At 37.8% G+C, this 19,992-nt stretch overlaps 1 protein-coding gene across 4 annotated transcripts in view; it reads left to right on the top strand.

The window, feature by feature from the left end:
• Positions 1–4,960: 4,960 nt before the first annotated feature.
• Positions 4,961–19,992, top strand: part of LOC121868539 (rho-associated protein kinase 2-like) — a 30,145-nt gene continuing 15,113 nt past the window's right edge. For 3 of the 4 annotated variants that reach the window (XR_006089417.1, XM_042369249.1, XM_042369247.1), the window contains exons 1-13: positions 4,961–5,091; positions 8,726–8,826; positions 9,315–9,396; positions 10,758–10,882; positions 11,158–11,329; positions 11,635–11,752; positions 12,224–12,308; positions 12,491–12,774; positions 14,017–14,108; positions 14,669–14,828; positions 15,227–15,269; positions 18,191–18,217; positions 19,493–19,711. Coding sequence is in view for 3 of the 4 variants with exons in the window: in XM_042369249.1 (XP_042225183.1) it covers position 5,091; positions 8,726–8,826; positions 9,315–9,396; positions 10,758–10,882; positions 11,158–11,329; positions 11,635–11,752; positions 12,224–12,308; positions 12,491–12,774; positions 14,017–14,108; positions 14,669–14,828; positions 15,227–15,269; positions 18,191–18,217; positions 19,493–19,711 (1,509 nt within the window). In the remaining variant the exon portion in view is untranslated. The remainder of the gene's footprint in view (positions 5,092–8,725; positions 8,827–9,314; positions 9,397–10,757; positions 10,883–11,157; positions 11,330–11,634; positions 11,753–12,223; positions 12,309–12,490; positions 12,775–14,016; positions 14,109–14,668; positions 14,829–15,226; positions 15,270–18,190; positions 18,218–19,492; positions 19,712–19,992) is intronic. The other variant, XM_042369248.1, reaches the window with a different exon arrangement.

Consider the following 19,992-nt stretch of genomic DNA (forward strand, 5'->3'; position numbering starts at 1 on the left):
GGCGGCTCAAGTCACACTGGCGGGAGCGGCAACAGTAGGCACAACAACGCGCCAGTTTGCCTTCTTTATATTCACGCCCCCTGCCTAGGTCACCTAGCCCCAAGTTATTGATTTTTTACTAAATAAAAAATCGTCCTCAAATCAACAGTAAACTAACTATTCATTCATTTATTATATTTGTTTTTTCTAAATTAGTTACTGATTGATTTATTTACTTAATTTTATACAAACTATCAGACATGAGAACTCTGTTTTATGAATGGTCATGTTTATGGTATGAAAACCTGTTCCCATATGTCCAAAACTAAAGTAAATATTGTTCTACGACACCAAGCTATGTATACTTATACATTACAAAAAATGACAAGGGTAGCTTATTTTGTTTGTACATGAATACCAATAATGAATTAGGTTAGGTTATAAAGAATTGACTTGGTTGTGAATTAATACACAAAAAAACAGTATACTATGTGTGTTATAAATACTTAGACTAATATATTATTCTCACAGATAAATGTACAACAGTTAGCAAAACATAAGCCCCGACAAGTGTCATCATGCACCCCCACCCTTAGCTCCTGTCTCACACACCACGCACACCTTCACTCACACACGCACACCTTCACTCACACACGCACACCTTCGCTCACACACGCACACCTTCGCTCACACACGCATGCCTTCACTCACACGCAAACCTTCACTCACACACGCACACCTTCACTCACACACGCATACCTTCACTCATACACGCATACCTTCACTCACACACGCAAACCTTCACTACACACACACATACCACTTCACTCACACACGCAAACTTCACTCACACACGCAAACCCACACACACATCACACACGCAAACCTTCACTCATACACGCATACCTTCACTTACAGACAAACAGACACACGCACACTACTCATACACGCACACCAAGCAATCATACACGCATACCACTCAGACACACACACACACACACACACACACACACACACACACACACACACACAGATAAAAACGAACACAAACATACAGAAAAAATGCAGTTACCAATCTCACTGACCCATCACATTACCTAATCACCTCAGGGAAACAACACAAGTGACGTGAATATATTAATTAGAGAAATGCATTAGAAACTGTACTGCTTAATATACTGTGTGAAAATAAGCCCTTGGCGTTGGAAATATTATATAGTCAATGTTAACTGATACTAAGTCATTAATACCTTCGCTGACTTGCGTATAATGTTACTGTGTTATTTAATATTTAATTAAATTTGTCAAGAAGTTCTGGAAATACTAGATCTGCTGAACCAATGTTTACTTGTTTGACGTTAGTAAACAGCAAAATGATATTGTTTACCTCTAACAAAATTTCTCTTAAAGAAAATTTAGGTCAAGATAATTGAGGGGGAACTTAAGTAAAAGAATATAGCTGTGTTTTACCATCAGGTGAGAGGCACTCTACTAGGGTTAACAACACTCTAGAGTGCATCTCACCTGATGGTAAAATGCACTCTCGAGTGAACAGTAACTATGTACAAATTACTCTAGGGTGTGTTTCACCTCAGGCACCGAGCACTCAAACCACCTAGAGTGGTTCGACAAGATTATGCAGGTCTGGTTTTTGTTATCAAGTCAGTAGTATCTCGGTTGTGGGTAAATTTAGAGAAAAATTTCATAGAAGAAAATCGTCTTATTTGTGTCCGAACATATTAGTAAGTAATTCAAAATTCGCCATTTCTCTCCACCGCATTTCAACTCCCGATATCTCGGTTATGGGTGAAATATACCAAAAATGTCATAGATGAAAATCGTCTTGTTTTTCTCTGAAATTATAATAAGAATCATAAAAAAAATTATATCCATTTATGTTCTCTACTGAAGTTCCATCGGTCCATACATGTTGTTCACAAACATTAGTCATATGGAACCAGTCTCGAGTAGGCTGGTACCTGTTGTTAATATTTTTGGACAACAGGTATTGAGCAACGGCCTCTAATTGGTGGATTTATCGACTAAATTCGCTGGAAAATATACGGGTGTAGTTTTTATATTTATTTATTTATTTGTTTAAGTAGAACGGATTTATATATATATATATATATATATATATATATATATATATATATATATATATATATATATATATATATATATATATAATCGACGAATATTAAAGTAAATGACATTCTCTTGTTAGCAAGTGGAATATTAATATGATCTGATTATTTATATTAATAAGAATACTTTTTTATATTAATCCATATTGTTTTTATTACAAGAATTTATTTGTTGCGTTACTTACGGCCCTATGGGAGGTTTAGTTGAGTAATGCATACCTGTTGTCTCAGTAAATGTTAACAACGGGAACCAGAATCGCTGTGAGGTGTGTTGGGTCGGTTAGAGGAATATTTTGGTGGTAAAACTCCAACAAATATTAACCTAATCTAACCTGAACCTAGTAATCTTAACGTAACCTTAACCTGACCTTACTCTAACCTAATCTAACCTAACTTAACCCAACCAAACCTAACCTTAATCTGACGACTTGAACCTAACCTAACGAATTATACAGTTACTTCATGGTTAAATATTATTATGGCCAAGGTCTGTGATTAATATTAAAGAAATCACCTGAAGATTAGCCACCCCAGCTTATTTCACCTGATGATTAGCCACCCCAGCTTTTAGTAACACAGCTTATCAGTCTATGAGTAACAACGTAACCTTTATGACGGTCAGTATGATCATCCTTGAGAAGACAAGAGACGAATGAGACGAGGCTTTGTTTTGTATTTGACGACATTAATTGTTTGTTTAATCTTATATTTGTATATTTACCATTAACGACGAGGAGTTATGTATAGTAATCCCGGTGTTTGATTATGTGTGTGTGTTTACATATATGTATTATATTTATACATATATATATATATATATATATATATATATATATATATATATATATATATATATATATATATATATATATATATATTCATAGTATTCATGTATAGATTGAATTTGTGATGTGTAATTATTTTTTATTAGAGGTTTCGTGCACACCGTTGGCTATTTCTCTATAACGACTTTTCTACACACACACACACACACACACACACTCACACACACACACACACACACACACACACACACACTCACACACACACACACACCCACACACACACACACACACACACTCACACACACACACACACACACACACACACACACACTCACACACACACACACACACACTCACACACACACACACACACACACTCACACACACACACACACACACACACACACACACACACACACACACACACACACACACACACACACACACACACACACACACACACACACACAGTAAGATTAATATCCTTATCTATACAGCTCACGCCTATCACCTGCAGACACTACATCACATAACCGGACCCATTCTCCCTAAACCGTAAACTTAAGGGCAAACTTATCAATGGGCTACAGTGATTGTGTTTACCTACGAATTTTTATCTTGTTAATATGTAAAAGGATATTTGGAATAATTTATTGTTCAGAACACAATTAGACGATAGAGGGATTTTGTTGTTGCAGTATTTATGATTTTTTTATTATTAAGAACATGATATAATTATGGGTTTTTTGGGATTGACTGTACAGTAGATAAAAACAGGTTTGGATTCGGTTATCAGGATTTAAGGAGACTTTCTGGTGAGTAGATACGAGGCGTAAATAGATTCCAATGTTTTATATGAAAGAATAAAACATTGGAACCTACGTGCATAGTTCCTGCTGGGAGATCCAGTGACATACCCAGCAAGCGAGTCCCATGATCCCCCCCCAGTCAAAGGTGGGCTGATGGTGGGTGGCTCAGGAAGTGTACTGAGTCATCCTGGTGATAATACCGGTAGTGTTTTTCATCCGGTTGTGAACAACACGTATTTCCTCTCAAAAAAAATAAAAAAGAGATGATTATATAACCTAGAAAATTTTTTATGTAATGTTTTGAAAGTATATACATAACGATATCTACTGGTAATGGGTGTTTGTACGATATATAAACATCATATCCATATGTGTGTGTGTGTGTTTTAAAAGATTAGGTTAAGTTAAAACATAACTAAAAGTAAAAAGAAATTGCATCATATTTCCACTGCGACGCCTTATCTTACATTTTTGTTAAGAAACAAAACTAAAATAAAATTATGTTTGGAAAATATTCTTTACTTTAATTTTGTCTTCTAGTTAAAGAAAAATATCTCTATAATTGTGTTTGTTACCTTAGCTTAAGTCGATCTTGCAATGCATAGTGATTTTTTTTTTTTTGCATTTGAGTTACCAGATATTTTTATCATAAGAACCCTTAAGAACTCGGGTCCAACTTGAAAAAAAACAATGTTATTAAATTTATAAGTTAATGAGAGTAATAAGTGATAAGAGAGTACTATAATGGATTAGATAAATCAATTTTTCTTTCATGTTTTCTACCTATTACTTAAAGAGTGATGGTGCATATTTAGGAATTCCTGTTTATTTGGTACGAGGAAAGATTTGGTATATGTGTGTTATATTAATGCTTGATTACTGTATTAATTCTCGTCTGTTATGGTGTGTATTATATATTACGTATTATATTCAGTTAGATAATAATGTCTTAAGTATTATTATTAGTAGTAGTGTAGATAAGAAAGTGAATAGCTTCTGTAATAATTTCTTTCAATATTAATTGATTTATCAATGTAGTACAGGTTATGAGGATTATTTCACCTATCAGAAAGTTATGATAGATTCAAATTGCATCATTTTAGTTCGTATTTAATGTATTTAGGTGTTTTAATAGACGAAAAGGGTAAAGATATCCTGGTACGAGGATTTGAAGTTGGCGGGCGTGTGTGGAGAGCCTGAGGGGCCGAGGTGCATGGTGGGTAAGGTTAGTTGGTTACGGCCATATTAATGTGTGACTGTGGCGAAGGATGGCTTCTTATTTATTATTTTATACCTCTGTAAAGCCTCTCTGTTGATATCAAGCCACGTCCACACCCTGAGCTTTAGATGATGTGACAGGAAATGTGACAAGTAAGTGGTAACAGTAGTAAAATAAGGGAAGAGAGGCCCAACACGAGCCTTGGAGACTCGCCCCAAACACAAACATTTCAACTTTGTCGGTCACTTGGATTTAGCTGGGGTTTAATTTTCACGTTCCTGTTACCGGCATGACTGTGACACTTATAACCGATATGAGTGTTTTCTGAGGCAGGTTTAAGGCATGATGGTGAAGTGGTTTGGTTGTCAGGTGCGTTTATTAGCGAGTGTTGGGATGGATTTGACAGGTGCGAGGTGGTAGGGTGGGGAGGGGGGGGTGGCCAGCTCGAAGTATCTTATGACTAATCATTGTATTTTCTTGTTTATAATTCCTACAGGATGATTATAAACCCACACATGAGTTGAGGAATGACTAGAATGTGTAGTTACTCCTGATAGGGATGTGTGTGAGGGATCTGTCAGCCATAGGACGAGGAGGAGAGAGGGAAGTTTTATGTGTGGTAGTGGCAGTACCTTGATATGGGGTTGTCTCAGCTGGTCACACCTTTGTAAACTCTATGCCACACCTTTGTAAACTCTATGCCACACCTTTGTAAACTCTCTGCCACATCATTTATTTTTATTTTTAGTCACACCATTGAACACTGTGATGTATGTGTGTATGTCCTGAAACTTTGTACACTGACATACTTATACACTGACACTTATACACTGACACAATTATCTGTATTTTATATATGTATACTTCATTGTACCTTTCTACACTGTATTTCACTGTAATAAATTATACCACACCTTTTATATCACTCTACTGTATACTATGCCACTATTATCCACTATGCCACACTGTTATCCACTATGCCACACTATCATCCACTATGCCACACTATCATCCACTATGCCACACTATCATCCACTATGACTCACTATCATCCACTATGCCACACTATCATCCACTATGCCACACTATCATCCACTATGCCACAACATTATATTGTGCTATACATTTATACACTGTTAACTGTACATATTTGTATACTGTACATGCTATACACCTGTACATTGCTATACCTTTGTTACTTTAAATACATTTACCTTTGTATACTGTCATAATTTTGTACACTGTCACACCCTTGTATACTGAGTCACCTTTGTATTCTCTCTGCCTCACGTTTTACACTGTACCTGTAGGCAGTGGCATAGATGAAGGTATTTTATTGGCAAAATCTTAGTTTCGATCACCCCTGTATGTAGATATCGAAACCTAACCTATCCTAACCTATCCTAATAGCTCAGTAACATTTAAAGGGTAGAGGACTGTGGCTGCCAACCTTCAGATATAAGTATGACACTTTTGATTGCTTAATTGATGGATTGATTGATTGATTGATTGATATTTAAACAAGGTACCATAGAATCAATGAGTAGAGTTTCTGAATACAGTATACTTGCTATATTAAGTTGTGTTTAATATGTACAGTATTTGAGGTTAGGTTAGTGTTTATATATCATTGAAACCGTTTATAAGTGTGTTCAGTGTATGAGTGTTTTGTCATTGCTTTAAGATGGGTTGCCAGAGGAGTATAATTGACCTACACTCTGAGATAACTACTCACTTCACCCTCCTGACAACTGTACTGTACTATTGCTTTTCATTATACATTTAATGTGTTGTATGATGTATATTGATTAATGTTTGTATTCAGAAATGAGGAAAAAAATCAGAAATCCTTGAAAGTGCTGCTCAGTCACGAACATTTCTGATGCCGGAGTTTTATGATCTGTGTATCTGTGATGATGGGGGAGAAGATTTTTCAAGTAGCTGTATTATAATCTGTCATTGTAGAATTTAAAACAGGGGGGGTTAAAGACAAATAGCCTCCCCCCCCCCCCAGTTACTAAACACGAATATTTGTACATTGTATTGGAAGTGAATAATTGTTTTAAAATGTTGTTATCCCTGGGTAGAATTTCCTTGACCACCTACACTAAAACACAGCCCAAATCCATGGTGTTGAAGTTATACAGATGACAGGAGAGGAGAAACAGTATTAAAGATTAGAGTAATTAATTTTCCTTTATACACTGTGATTCATTCTTTCTCACTGTTGGTAATAAGGATAATATAAGCAGCCTTGAGTGAGCTGAAATGGGAATGGTGAGGTGGATGTGTAATGTGATACTGAAATTCAGAGCTAAGAGGGCAGCTGGGTACTGAGAATATTGGTGAAGTTCTGAGTAGATGTTGATATGGTTTGGGCATGTTGAGAGAATGGATGAGATAAATTGTGTCAAAAGATGTATGGGTCTAATTATGGAGGGGAGGAGAGGTAGTGGCAGGCCAAGAATGACAGAGAGAGATTGTAAGAAATGATAATAAGAGTTAAGAACCTGACAAAAGAAACTTGAAAAGACTACATATATAGCATAGAGAACTGCCGTCACATAATGCAGCTAACCCTTACTGACACAAGCTTGGAAAAGGGCAGTAAAATATTGTTAATGGCGATGATAATGATGACTGCTGTAAAAGATGCGTTCTGAGCACTCTGGTTCTCCCTACTGAAAATTATTCTTCTGGTATACTGCTGTTGTCTCACCCATCACGGCATCACCCATCACCAGCACATCCTTCCCCCCAAAAGTCACTCGATGCCTTGCTCCCCAACTCATCCCTACTCACTGTTGCTTCCTAGAGGTCCATCTCCACCTCCGCATCTAATATATCCATCACCCTGTTCTTGTCATCAACCATCCAACATTTATTTTTTTCCTTTTTTACTATAATTCTCTTACCACTTGTTCAATACCATCAGCAAACTCTGATCTTTCTTCCCAACAATTCTATTACTTCCATATCTCTTTATTTTTAATGGTCTTGTATTTATTCTCGGTGTTCAGTGGTCCAATATGTCGGTCTCAAGTATTTTATATCTGTTGCCTCTTGCTTGGTTAATCCTGTTACAACTAGAGTATGTCCTGCAGACCCATACAGTACTACAGGCTTAGATGTTCCGATACCCTGTACATAAACCCCATCTTTCTTTCTTTAAAATAACCCACTTGATAATTCTCTCTCGTCTCATGTTTCTCTATGTTCTCGTACCTATTTTATTTCTTTCATTTCCTCGGTTATTCTGTTATTCACTGTGTCATCATTTTATTCCATTCGTTGATCTATTCGCTAAAACCTCACCTCCTCCGTTCTATCTCCATTGAAATTAATCTTCGTATTCTATATTTTTATTATTGTTTATGTTTGTTATGATCTCTCACCCGCCACACACTTTTCCAAACTCATTTACTGTACCTGTCCTGTGCTGACGTGTGTGTATACGGTATTGTACGTACATGTCTCTTGAATCACCCTCCACAGCATTGTCATACGTAAAGGAACTCTGATCATTCTCCCATATGTAGCTACAGTACTCGATGTCATTATGAGTCGTGCTTAGGCCTCTCTTCCCTCTCCGTCTCTTCCTTTTAGGTGGTCTTTTAATACAATACCCCCTCCATGTACACTACAGTAAATATTCAACAATCATGGCAACATTGCACATCCTTCAGTTTATAAAAAAGAGAAAGATAAATAAATGAGTCAATAAAATACATAAATATGCCCTTTTTTTTTATGTTCGTGTACTTAGTTTGTGTTTATCCCCGACAGTGATGGAATCAATCACGGACAGTGACCGTCTACAGCGGCTCCGTGAACTTGAAGCTCAACTACGGGACCCTCGAGGCATCGTCAATGTCGACTCACTCTTGGTAAGAAACGAACCCCATAGCTTCCTGTTGTGGCTCTCTCTCGTAAGTCATATGGGTCACCTGAAGATTAGACACCCTACCCTGGCTTATTTCACCACATGATTAAATGCTCTAATGCTAACCTAATCTAATCAAATCTAATCCTTATCTCCCCTAACCCCCCAGGTAGCATTAAGTTGTCAGCAAAATCGTCTGGTGAATTAAGTTGGGGTGCCTAATCTTCATGTGATCTGACAGACATTAACCAGTCTTATTACATTTTCTCATAGTTCACATCCATTTTGCTCCATTACACTTAACAAATGTCAAGTACCGGTATATATAAAGGTACAGAATATATGGGGCAGGATTACAGAATATGGCACATGAGCATACAGCATACAGTTTACTTCTACAGAACATGACTTGTGATCAGAAATAACGGCATTATTATTAACCCGGATGTCTGAACCACGTTACCGCTAACCCTGACTTTTTTATGTTCTCAGGACGCAGTGCAGGCGATGGTCGCTGACTGCGATCATCAGGCCATCAGGAGAAATAAGAATGTCGATGCTTTCCTTAACAGATGTACGTTGTGTGTTATTAGTCTATATTACTTGCATGATGAATCTTCTTTCCAAAACATATACAGTAACTATTTCTATCATTGTCCTGTACTGTTATATTTCTAAAGTATTTGTTTTTTATTATGTCATGAAAAGAATCTCAAGGAATTGTTTAAAATATTTTCCATATTGAAATTTATACCTGCAGTATTTTATATTACCAGTAATCAAGGGAATTAATTGAAACATTTAAAAAGTGAATGACCCACAGTTTTATAATTTTTTGAATCTTAATACAATAGGTTTTAGTTTGTCATTTTGGAATCTGTGACATAGTGTTATAAGCAACTGGGAATATTCTTAATTTAGAAACATATTGGTATTTCTGTTGAATTTATATATGACTTAGTATCACAGGTATATATGGAATAACTAATAATGGGTGTGGGAAAGCCTGACAGTCATGTAAAATTAGAATGTTTTTTTTAGTCACCATAGCGGTAAAAAAATCGTTAAAGATGGAGTGATAGGTGTAGGAAGAGAGTACAGTATAGCCATGACATAGTAAAGGTATGGTGAGAACTAGAGGGGTGGGTGGGAGTTGGTAACACTGAGCTCTCCACCACCCCATGAGATGTGAGTTTCATCATGCAGCCAGACATTGCTGGAGGAATGTTACCGGCAGTGATGATGTACACAGAGCTGTTCTTTGTCATATCAACGCCCCAGATTATGCTTACCCATCCCAGGGGGCTGTGGGGGGGTACCAATGGTCAAACTACTGCTGGAGGTGATATATGTAAAGGCTGTAGGGGTTCTTTGCCTCAGTGCTCGTTAATGGTAGATACACAAGGGTGATATTTGTCATTATTTTCATTATTTTGTCGGATTTAAATTTTTTGGGAGATAGAAACTTGATCCATGAAATATTAGATTTGTGTTATAGATAATTTTAATTCAGAAAGAACCTCGTTAGTGGTATCAGAGTGTTGTATGTACCTCTTGTTAAATGTTGCAACGTCTACTTAGCACTTGTATTACTTAATCAATCATAGTATCGCTCTCAGGTCTTAGGGTTGGCAACTACAGCCCACCACTCCAAATGTAAATGGGTTATCTTTTAAGTACCTTCCCTTGGCCCTTTTACCATTTGTATGTCCCAGTATCTACCATTATCCCTTTATCTTCTAATACCAGAAATACCTATTTACTGTTCTACCTGTTGATTAATGTTAAAGCTGTGTTCCCCCAAAAAGTAAAAAACAATATCTGACAAGAAATACGCAATGCCAACCCCCAGAGCTTTTATATATATATACCAAACGACGAATCATAGCATCTGAATAATCATAAAAAATTCTCCTCCTTTCTCCCTCTGTACAGATCGGGAGTCCATATTGGATGTGGAGTTATTGCGAATGCGGGCGGAAGATTTCACAAATATCAAAGTCATCGGGAGAGGGGCATTTGGTGAAGTTCAGCTTGTTAGACATAGATTTACTAAAAAGGTAAGTCTCTTGAAGTTAGGGTCAATGTGTGAACTGTTTTGTCTTGTGTTTTATCTGTTAGGTGTCATTCATTGGGTAGTACATTATGTGAGTCTTCCTGTTATGTTTCTGTTTGAATAATTCATTACTACATTATGTGGGGTCTTATTTCTGTTGTTCTCCTGTTTGTATAATTAATTGCTACTACGTAATCTAGGTCTTTCTGTTATATAATTAATTTCCAATACATAATATGGCTTTATTTTCATCAGTATTCTCTCTCTCTCTCTCTTCAGGTCTATGCAATGAAACTATTAAGTAAATTTGAAATGATTAAAAGATCGGACTCCGCCTTTTTCTGGGAGGAGCGAGACATCATGGCCCACGCTAATTCGGAGTGGATCGTCCAACTACATTTTGCGTTCCAAGATTCTAAGTTCCTGTACATGGTGATGGATTACATGCCAGGTGAGGTGGTTGGGTTGGGTTGGGTTAGGTTAGGTGGTGGTGGATGGTATACTATAGTGGTTATCGAGTGGGTTAGTTTGATTCATTTAAGCTTTAACCAGTGGCTAAGGATTCTCTCCCTCCCTCCCTCCCTCCGTACTTTTGCCTTTATTATCAGTTAGAAAACAAACATCAGGGAGTCTTCTCAAATATATTCACACTAATTAGTTTACTTCTCTCTCTCTATATACAAGTATCTTTAACCTTTACTTCATAATTCTCCGAGTCCTAACGATCGTGTGACCTCTCTCTCCTTCTGCGTACAGGTGGTGATCTCGTTAACCTCATGTCCAATTATGACGTCCCCGAGAAATGGGCCAAGTTCTTTTGTGCAGAAGTTGTGTTGGCTCTTGATGCCATTCACTCCATGGGTTTCGTTCACAGGTGGGTAATGGTGTGTTTATTATGACTGAGGTACTGATTTTAAGGCTATTGTAAGGTTATATAATTGTGAGTAGTACGTTATTGATTTTAACCCTTTGAGGACGATGGATTAACCCTTTGAGGATGATGGTTAACCCTTTGAGGATGCTAGTTTTGTCCACTCATCTTCTAAGGGTTATGGTTATTGTAAGGTTATATAATGGTGGGCTCCTGTCATTGCAAACTGATAATTATTTCAGGGTTATGTAACTAGTACTGTAACCTTTATCATTGTCAGTGTCTTACAGCCATTGTATTGGTTCGCCATTAAATTAACTTCTGATGGTTCCTCACTTATTTTGGATATTGTCAATTTTAAAGCTTTATTTCTTATATGGCAGCCAATAGGATTTTAATATGAGAATTAGGATAAATCGATAAATCAACACTGCCTTATGTCTGATTCGTTGTTGTTCACGTCCCTCCCGGCAGAGATGTGAAGCCCGACAATATGCTCCTAGACAGTAGTGGTCACCTCAAGCTGGCTGACTTTGGTACTTGTATGAAGATGGATAAGGTGAGTTAACATAAGTAAAAGTCTATTATTGTAGACCAGAATTAACATTGATAAGTTTATAATTGAAGACCAAGTTAATATCAATAAGTTAATAATTGAAGATCAGATTTAACATTAATGAAAGGAAGACCAGACTTATCATCGACGCGAGTTTACTCTCATCGTAAACACGCTCGTTCTAGGACGGCTTGGTGAGATCTGACACGGCCGTAGGAACCCCCGACTACATCTCCCCGGAGGTCCTCAAGTCCCAGGGCGGGGAGGGGGTGTACGGCCGTGAGTGTGACTGGTGGTCGGTGGGCGTGTTCCTCTACGAGATGTTGGTAGGGGACACTCCCTTCTACGCGGACTCTCTGGTTGGCACCTACGGCAAGATCATGGACCATAAAAATTCCCTTAAGTTTCCCGAGGATATTGAGATCTCCACCGAAGCCAAGAGTCTTATATGTGGCTTCCTAACAGACAGGTGTGTGGGTGAGGCAGAGTGGGTTGTGTGTGCGGGTGTGGCAGTGAGTGGGTTGTGTGTGTGGGTGTGGCAGTGAGTGGGTTGTGTGTGTGGGTGTGGCAGTGAGTGGGTTGTGTGTGTGGGTGTGGCAGTGAGTGGGTTGTGTGTGCGGGTGTGGCAGTGAGTGTGGTTTGTGGCTCTGTGGGTGAGCCAGTGAGAGAGGATTGTAGGTGTGAGGGTGTGGCAGTGAGTGTTGTGGGTTGTGTGTGTGGGTGTAGCAGTGAGTGTTGTGGGTTGTGTGTGGGTGTAGCAGTGAGTGTTGTGGGTGTGTGTGCGGGTGTGGCAGTGAGTGTGGGTGTGGTAATGAGAGGATTGTAGGTGTGTGTGTGTGTGGGGCAGCAAAATTTTGGTTACATATGAGTGGAATTAAAACCCTTAGTTAATGGCTCTGTTTCAACTCCAATTGCTCATTATACTGTTAGATACAATACAGTGGTCCCTCGGTTAACGAACACAATTCGTTCCAGAGGGTCGTTCGTTAACCGAAAATTTCGTTAACCGAATCCATTGTTTCAATAGGATATTGGGTAATTGGTTTCAGCTCACCGAAAAGTACATACAAAGTAAAAAAAAAAATGCAGTAAAGTACACTTACTTTGAGGTGTGTATGTAGAAGGTTCCTGGTTGATGATGACGACGATGGGAATTAGAAGTGGGGGTGAAGAAGAAGGGAGAAGAGAAAGAAGTGGGGATGTAGGAGAAATCACCTTTCAGGGGTCCCATGCTTGATGCAGTCATTTCACCAATAAAATTTTAAGTTCACTAGGTGTAATTCAAGATTATTTTATTTAAATCAACACTGCACTGCGCTATGTATTATCAATATGTTAACTAAATTTTAAAATGACTACCGGTAATAATTTTAATTTAAAAAATGCAAAATATTAAGAGCACAACTTTCTTGATATTTACTCCACTGGAAATGAATGTTAATATAGAACAGATTACTGAATTGGCAGACTAGCCCATCAGCTGATCAGCTGATGCTCACAACAAAACGTGTTGTTTGTAAAGATTTCGTTAACCGAAGTTTCGTTAATCGAACCGTTCGTTAACCGAGGGACCACTGTACTTCTTTTCCCTACTTAATTTACATATTGGTATTTTTCATATTTTATGCATCAATGGATTACAGTGTTGACAATTATAGTACAGAGCTTGATGTAAAACGTGGATAATATAATCATCCGGCAACTCTTCCAGATTAACGCGGTTGGGTGGTAACGGTGTAGATGAAATTAAGCGACACAAATTTTTCGTCAATGACCAATGGACGTTTGACACTATTAGAGAATGTAAGTATTGTATTCCCAGTGTTTATGGTATGAGTATTGTAGGGCTGCTGGTAAATGGTATAAGATATCTTGAGGTAACTTTTTCCATAGACATCTTGAGGTAACTTTTTCCATGGACATCTTGGGGTAAGTTTTTCCATTGATATCTTGAGGTAACTTTTTCTGTAGCCATCTTGAGGTAACTTTTTCTGTAGACATCTTGGGGTAAGTTTTTCCATTGATATCTTGAGGTAACTTTTTCTGTAGACATCTTGAGGTAACTTTCTCCATGACTTTAACACTCTTGTGAATTTAATACAGCATATAGATATTTTGTCTTGTTTCACAGTGAAACCTCCATATAACGGACTTCTCTCTCCATATAGTCCGTTATATGGAGGTTTAACATTTAACGGACCCTTGATATAATGAACTTTACATGCCATATAGTCCATTAAATAGAGGTTTCACTGTACTAAACTCTTTATATTGTGTCTTATGATAGAAAATTCAAGCAGTAACTTTATCTTAAATATTTACACCAGGTACATAACTAACCAATTAACTCCCCCACGTGACAGGTGTACCGCCAGTAGTTCCGGACCTCACGAGCGATGATGACACCAGTAATTTTGACGAGGTGGAGAACGAGGACACACCAGAGGAGAGCTTCCCAAACCCTAAGGCCTTCGTGGGCAACCATCTCCCATTTGTTGGCTTCACGTACTCCAAGGACTACCGGTACTCACTCTCTCTCTGTGATGTAGTCAGTACTGTACACTGAAACCTCCTCCTCCTCCTCCTCATAACATATTACAGTATATAGGAGAGTATGTTACATTATATCTAGGTCTAGTGTTACCGAGACCTCCATATAACGGACTCCTACCTCCATACAGTAATCCGTTTAATATAGGGTTCACATCTACCGGACCCTCGATATAATGGACTTTCCTCTCCATATTGTCCGTTTAATAGAGGTTTCACCGAAGAATCTTAATTTGTTGGCTTAATAAAATCACACTCAGGAAGAAAGCATTTGAAGATCATAGAGTCTTAACATAGCAAATTAATAATGATAGAATGATATTAATACTTCAGAATATTTAGGAATAACGTGTAATATTTTCTCCCTGCAGGTTACTTAGCACGATAGACAAGCCGGACGGTAAAAGAAATTTGGTGAGTGTCCCATACATTCTCATGTCATTTGTTTAATAATACAGTATAATTAATCCCCTAAAATATTAAGTGTCTTTTAAAATTAATAAAACGGTATAATTAATCCCCCCAAATATTAAGTGTCACGAGTTTCTTGGTGTTTAAACGCCAGTCGCTAACTTGACGGTGACGTGGCTTATTGTACTTCAGGTCTATGTTGTTCTCCATAAGTTTGTATTTTAAATGTACACTACTGTACCATATATAGTAACTGTGATTTACCTCTGTCAGCATCCCTTCATATTTTGTGGCCATACGATTCATAAGACAGTACAGGGTCATTTTTTTTTGCCCGAGAACACTAAATTATTATTATCTTTTAAGCTGTGCGATAAACAGGAACTAAATAAATCAACATTAAGTTTGATCAATACGAAGATTATTTATAGCCTCTGCTATGATCAGATTCTGTTCTTGTTGTTTATTCCACGTTGTAAAGTATAGTACAGTAGTGATCGTTTTAGGGTCATCGGGTAATAGAATGACTCTGTATTAGTACTGAATGGGTAAATACCAACATTGAAAGGACTCTTAATAATGCTATTCGTTTGGTGTTGGTAAAGCTGTAGCTACTTCTTGATGGAACTGTATTTGTATAATGTATCTAACCATATCTTGCCAAAACTTAACCACATCTTGTCCAAACTTAACCACATCTTGTCCAAACTTAACCACATCTTGTCCAAACTTAACCACATCTTGCCCCAAACTTAACCACATCTTGCCCAAACTTAACCACATCTTGCCCCACACTTAATAACTACCACTCATAGGCCACCACCCACACCTTGAGACTAACAGAGATTGATGTAACAGCTGAGGAAGTACAGTATGTGTTCATAGTTGTACAAGACGGGTTAAGGAAAGTACAGTATGTGTGTGTGTGTGTGTGTGTGTGTGTGTGTGTGTGTGTGTGTGTGTGTGTGTGTGTGTGTGTGTGTGTGTGTGTGTGTGTGTGTGTGTGTGTGTGTGTGTGTGTGTGTGTGTGTGTGTGTGTGTGTATACCTGTTTGGCATTCATGTATACAGCTCTCCCACTCGCTTGCACCGTGAAACAAGACGTCTGGGGAGAAGAGGGAAGTTTGTGGGCCCTCTAGGATACATACACAAACAAAAAAGTAGAAATTATATAAATAGAAAAGGGTTGAGGGACAGAAGTAAGGAGAATACAGTAATTAAAGAAAATGGGAAAATCAGCTAAGATGAAGTGGAAAAGAGAGAATGTGTAGTTGATGAAAGATTGGAACAGTGCGAGTGTAAATAATAATAAGAAGCAGCAGCATTGAGGGCAGGCATAGTTGTTCCATTACCCTCCTCCCCTCCCCCCCCCCCCTTTATGGATAGTTCAGGTGATGCTGTACTTCCATTGGGGTGGGGGGGCATGGGACAATTATCACTAAATCCTTCCTCTACTTAGATTATTTTGTGGGGGAAAGTTCTTGTAATTTCTTCACTTTAACTTCAACATCTTCATAGTAATCAACCCCCCCCCTCCCCCTCATCCCCCCTCACCCCTTGGAAAAAAAACTTAGTATTATGTTAAGCAAAGGTAATTTAATTTTTTTGTTTACCATTTTCTTTGTTCAGCTTATCAATGATCATAGAGTAGTCTTGCTGTTGATGTGCTTTAAATTAATGCCACCTTGAAACCCATGCTTGTCATTGACTGTTTAGATGATAGAACCTAAACTGGGTGTGTAATAGGGAGCTGTTTAAAACCTCCTAGCCCATTGGTGTGACTCTAGCCCATTGGTGTGACTAGTATCGTTGTTGAGATCCGCGTTGGGCGTGACTTCTGTATAGGTTCACCAGATGAGTCGTGGCTATGGTCAGGATCCTTAAACACCAAGTAGATTTAATGGAGGATGTAGGAAGAACGACTGGGTGTTACTTGGCTAAAACTGTAGCACTGTTATTGATCAGTTGTGGAGATGGTGCATTGTTGATAGATAAATCCTTCAACCTGATGGATGGATGGATGGAGGGACAGAGGTCTTGTTGAGGAAATGGAATGCCATAATGGTACATACTTACTCCACCACTGAGAGAATGAATGTCAGTAAAAGAAAAGAAAGAATGATTATGTTCGCTAATGCCAGCTCCTCACATCATGCCAAGAATAAGCTCGTAAGAATGGGTGGGGAAAAATACTAAGATAGTTAGATTGTAAGCTGATAAGATATTTAGGATCTGAATGGGTATTAAATATAGCTTTTGAGAATGCATGAGGCCTAGCTGATTTGCATTGGCTGTTGCTTAGTATCAATAAACCAACGTTGCTGCTTTAGTTTGTGTGGGTATAATTTTATTAAAGAAAGGAGTGATAATAGGTGAGATAAAGATACCTATTAGTCTTCATTAATTATTGTGGCATTATTGATGTATTTCTTGAGTTCTGTCACAAATTACACATTGACGGTAAGTTCATACAAGGGTTATCATACACTGGTTTCACTTAGCGGTACAATACAAATATTTTATACAAACTCACACTGCACTTATAGTTAAAGCAAGGGAGACTGCTATTCTATATCTTAGTTTAACCCAGTTGATGAAAGATAACTGGACATATTTTGGGCAGACTTGGAGACAAGACAAAAATAATTAGTACAGTGTAACGAAATTAAACTCATAAAAAGCAATCTATGGCTTGAGTGACAGGTTAAAAAATAGTAAAATACCTAATAAATCTTGTTTTCAGCGTAGTAATACTGTACTTTAGCGCCAAGACAAAATGAGCGTGTGTGGGTGTGTGGCAGTGAGTAGTAGAAAGCTTACAGATAACAGCTTGGCACAGTAAATCAATTAACAGTGCATAATTATAGCCATTACTGATGTCCTAACTGGTGGATCACCTGGTAACTGTAGTGCTCTCCCCTACAGAACACATTGATATGGGATTTGTTGAAGGTACCGTATGCTAGATCGCCCACCGTTGTCCTCGAGTAGACGTGATTTTTATTGCATGTGATTTATTTTATTTTTTTATTTTGCATTTTAACGAAGCTTGTCATTTTCTTTCTTTACAGTTCTGATTTGAAGTTTGATTAGGTATACAATATCTATAAACTTGTGGATATGTTAGAAAGTTTTAGTGCCGGCTTGCAAATTATATAATATATTTTTTTAGTGCATTATTTTCTTTCGTCATTGCAGATTAAGTAGCCCCAACTGTCTCTGGGTATATTGCATGTTTATTTCTCTTAATAAAACAAATTATATATTCTCTTTTATATAACAATTACATTCATAAGATTTGATTATGAATTATAGCATGTTTGATCACACTTGTATTTAGTTATTTATTTCTTGGAATAACTTTGTGGGTGTTGTCTTAATTGTGTTGTTACTACTACTACTACTACTACATTGTTCCTCGAGCCCACGTGCTGAGGGTTTGGTATTGAAGATCAAGAATACTGCTGTGTGAAATTTAAGTGGTGTGTGGATTGTGTATGGTGGATAAGGATTGTGTGGTGGATAAAGAGTCTAGTTTGTATTCTGTGTATGCAAGTTGGGGATTTGGTCAAGTGTGTCTGGATGCTGCTATTTGTTGTCTTAAGTCATCCCCTTTTCATTTCCTACAAGTCACTCATCTTAGTTCCAACCTTTTCCTTGAAGGTTCTCTGTCTTATAATCCATCCCATAGGTTCTTGAGTCTGTGTTCAAGATATTGTATTCTGAGTATTCATTATTTTCTTTGCTTACATGTGCTCAAGATGCTGTCATTTACTCTCTTAACCTACATTCAAGACTTTATCCTCTGAAATCCCTGTCTTTATTGTCACATCCTTAAATATGACACTTACACCTCAGCCACTTCATTTAAGCTGATTGCCCACTTGGTCACCATGTATAGAAGTATTTATCCCTTGTATTGTGTGAAGCTGGGTGATGTAGTGTGGTGTATGAGCTGTCTGTCCTGTATGTCATTTGGAGTGGGAGAGAGAACAATAAGTGGGAGAGAGAACAATAATACTGCTTTAGGAGTGTGTGAAGTGAGCCCGAAGTACGTTAAGGCTGTTTTGTATAATTCTTCCAATTAGTTTGTTCAAGATACAAACTTCTTATGATTTTCTATTGACCCATAAGTATTATTTAACCACGTAAGATGCTTATTGCAAACACCCAACATACAATTTTAATCACAGGCAGTTTCTCTCCCACACCCTCACCCACGCACAGACCAACGACGGCACCGATGTGAGTAACCAGATTGCCGTCCTGAGCGCCGAGGTGGAGCACCAGAGGAGCCAGGCGGAGGAGTTGGACAGCAAGTACCGGGTAACGCTGAGTCAGTTGGACGTCCTCACGCGGAAGGACCTCGAGAGGCAGCAGGAGAGACGAGACCTGGATAGAAAGTTGGCTCTGTTACAACATGATGTGAAGGAAGCTCAGAGGAAGGTGAGATGAGCTACTCTCTATGAATTAACTTGATATTATCTTCACAAGCAAAATAAAACTCACAGCATTAAACATTAAAACCTCCATTTAAACGGACGTCAATCTAATAGGTATATGTAGTCCGTTATAAGGACATCTACTGGACCTTGACATAATGAACTGTACTCTCGCATATAGAAACTTAAATAGAGGTTTTGTTGTGTTCTGCTCTATGTGTTTTGATTTTATTGAATTATGACTAATGAAGGACACTATTTTTATTTATTTTATCTCTATCTATC

Source organism: Homarus americanus, unplaced genomic scaffold (assembly GCF_018991925.1).
Source record: "Homarus americanus isolate GMGI-L3 unplaced genomic scaffold, GMGI_Hamer_2.0 scaffold59495, whole genome shotgun sequence".
Classification (NCBI taxonomy): domain Eukaryota; kingdom Metazoa; phylum Arthropoda; class Malacostraca; order Decapoda; family Nephropidae; genus Homarus; species Homarus americanus.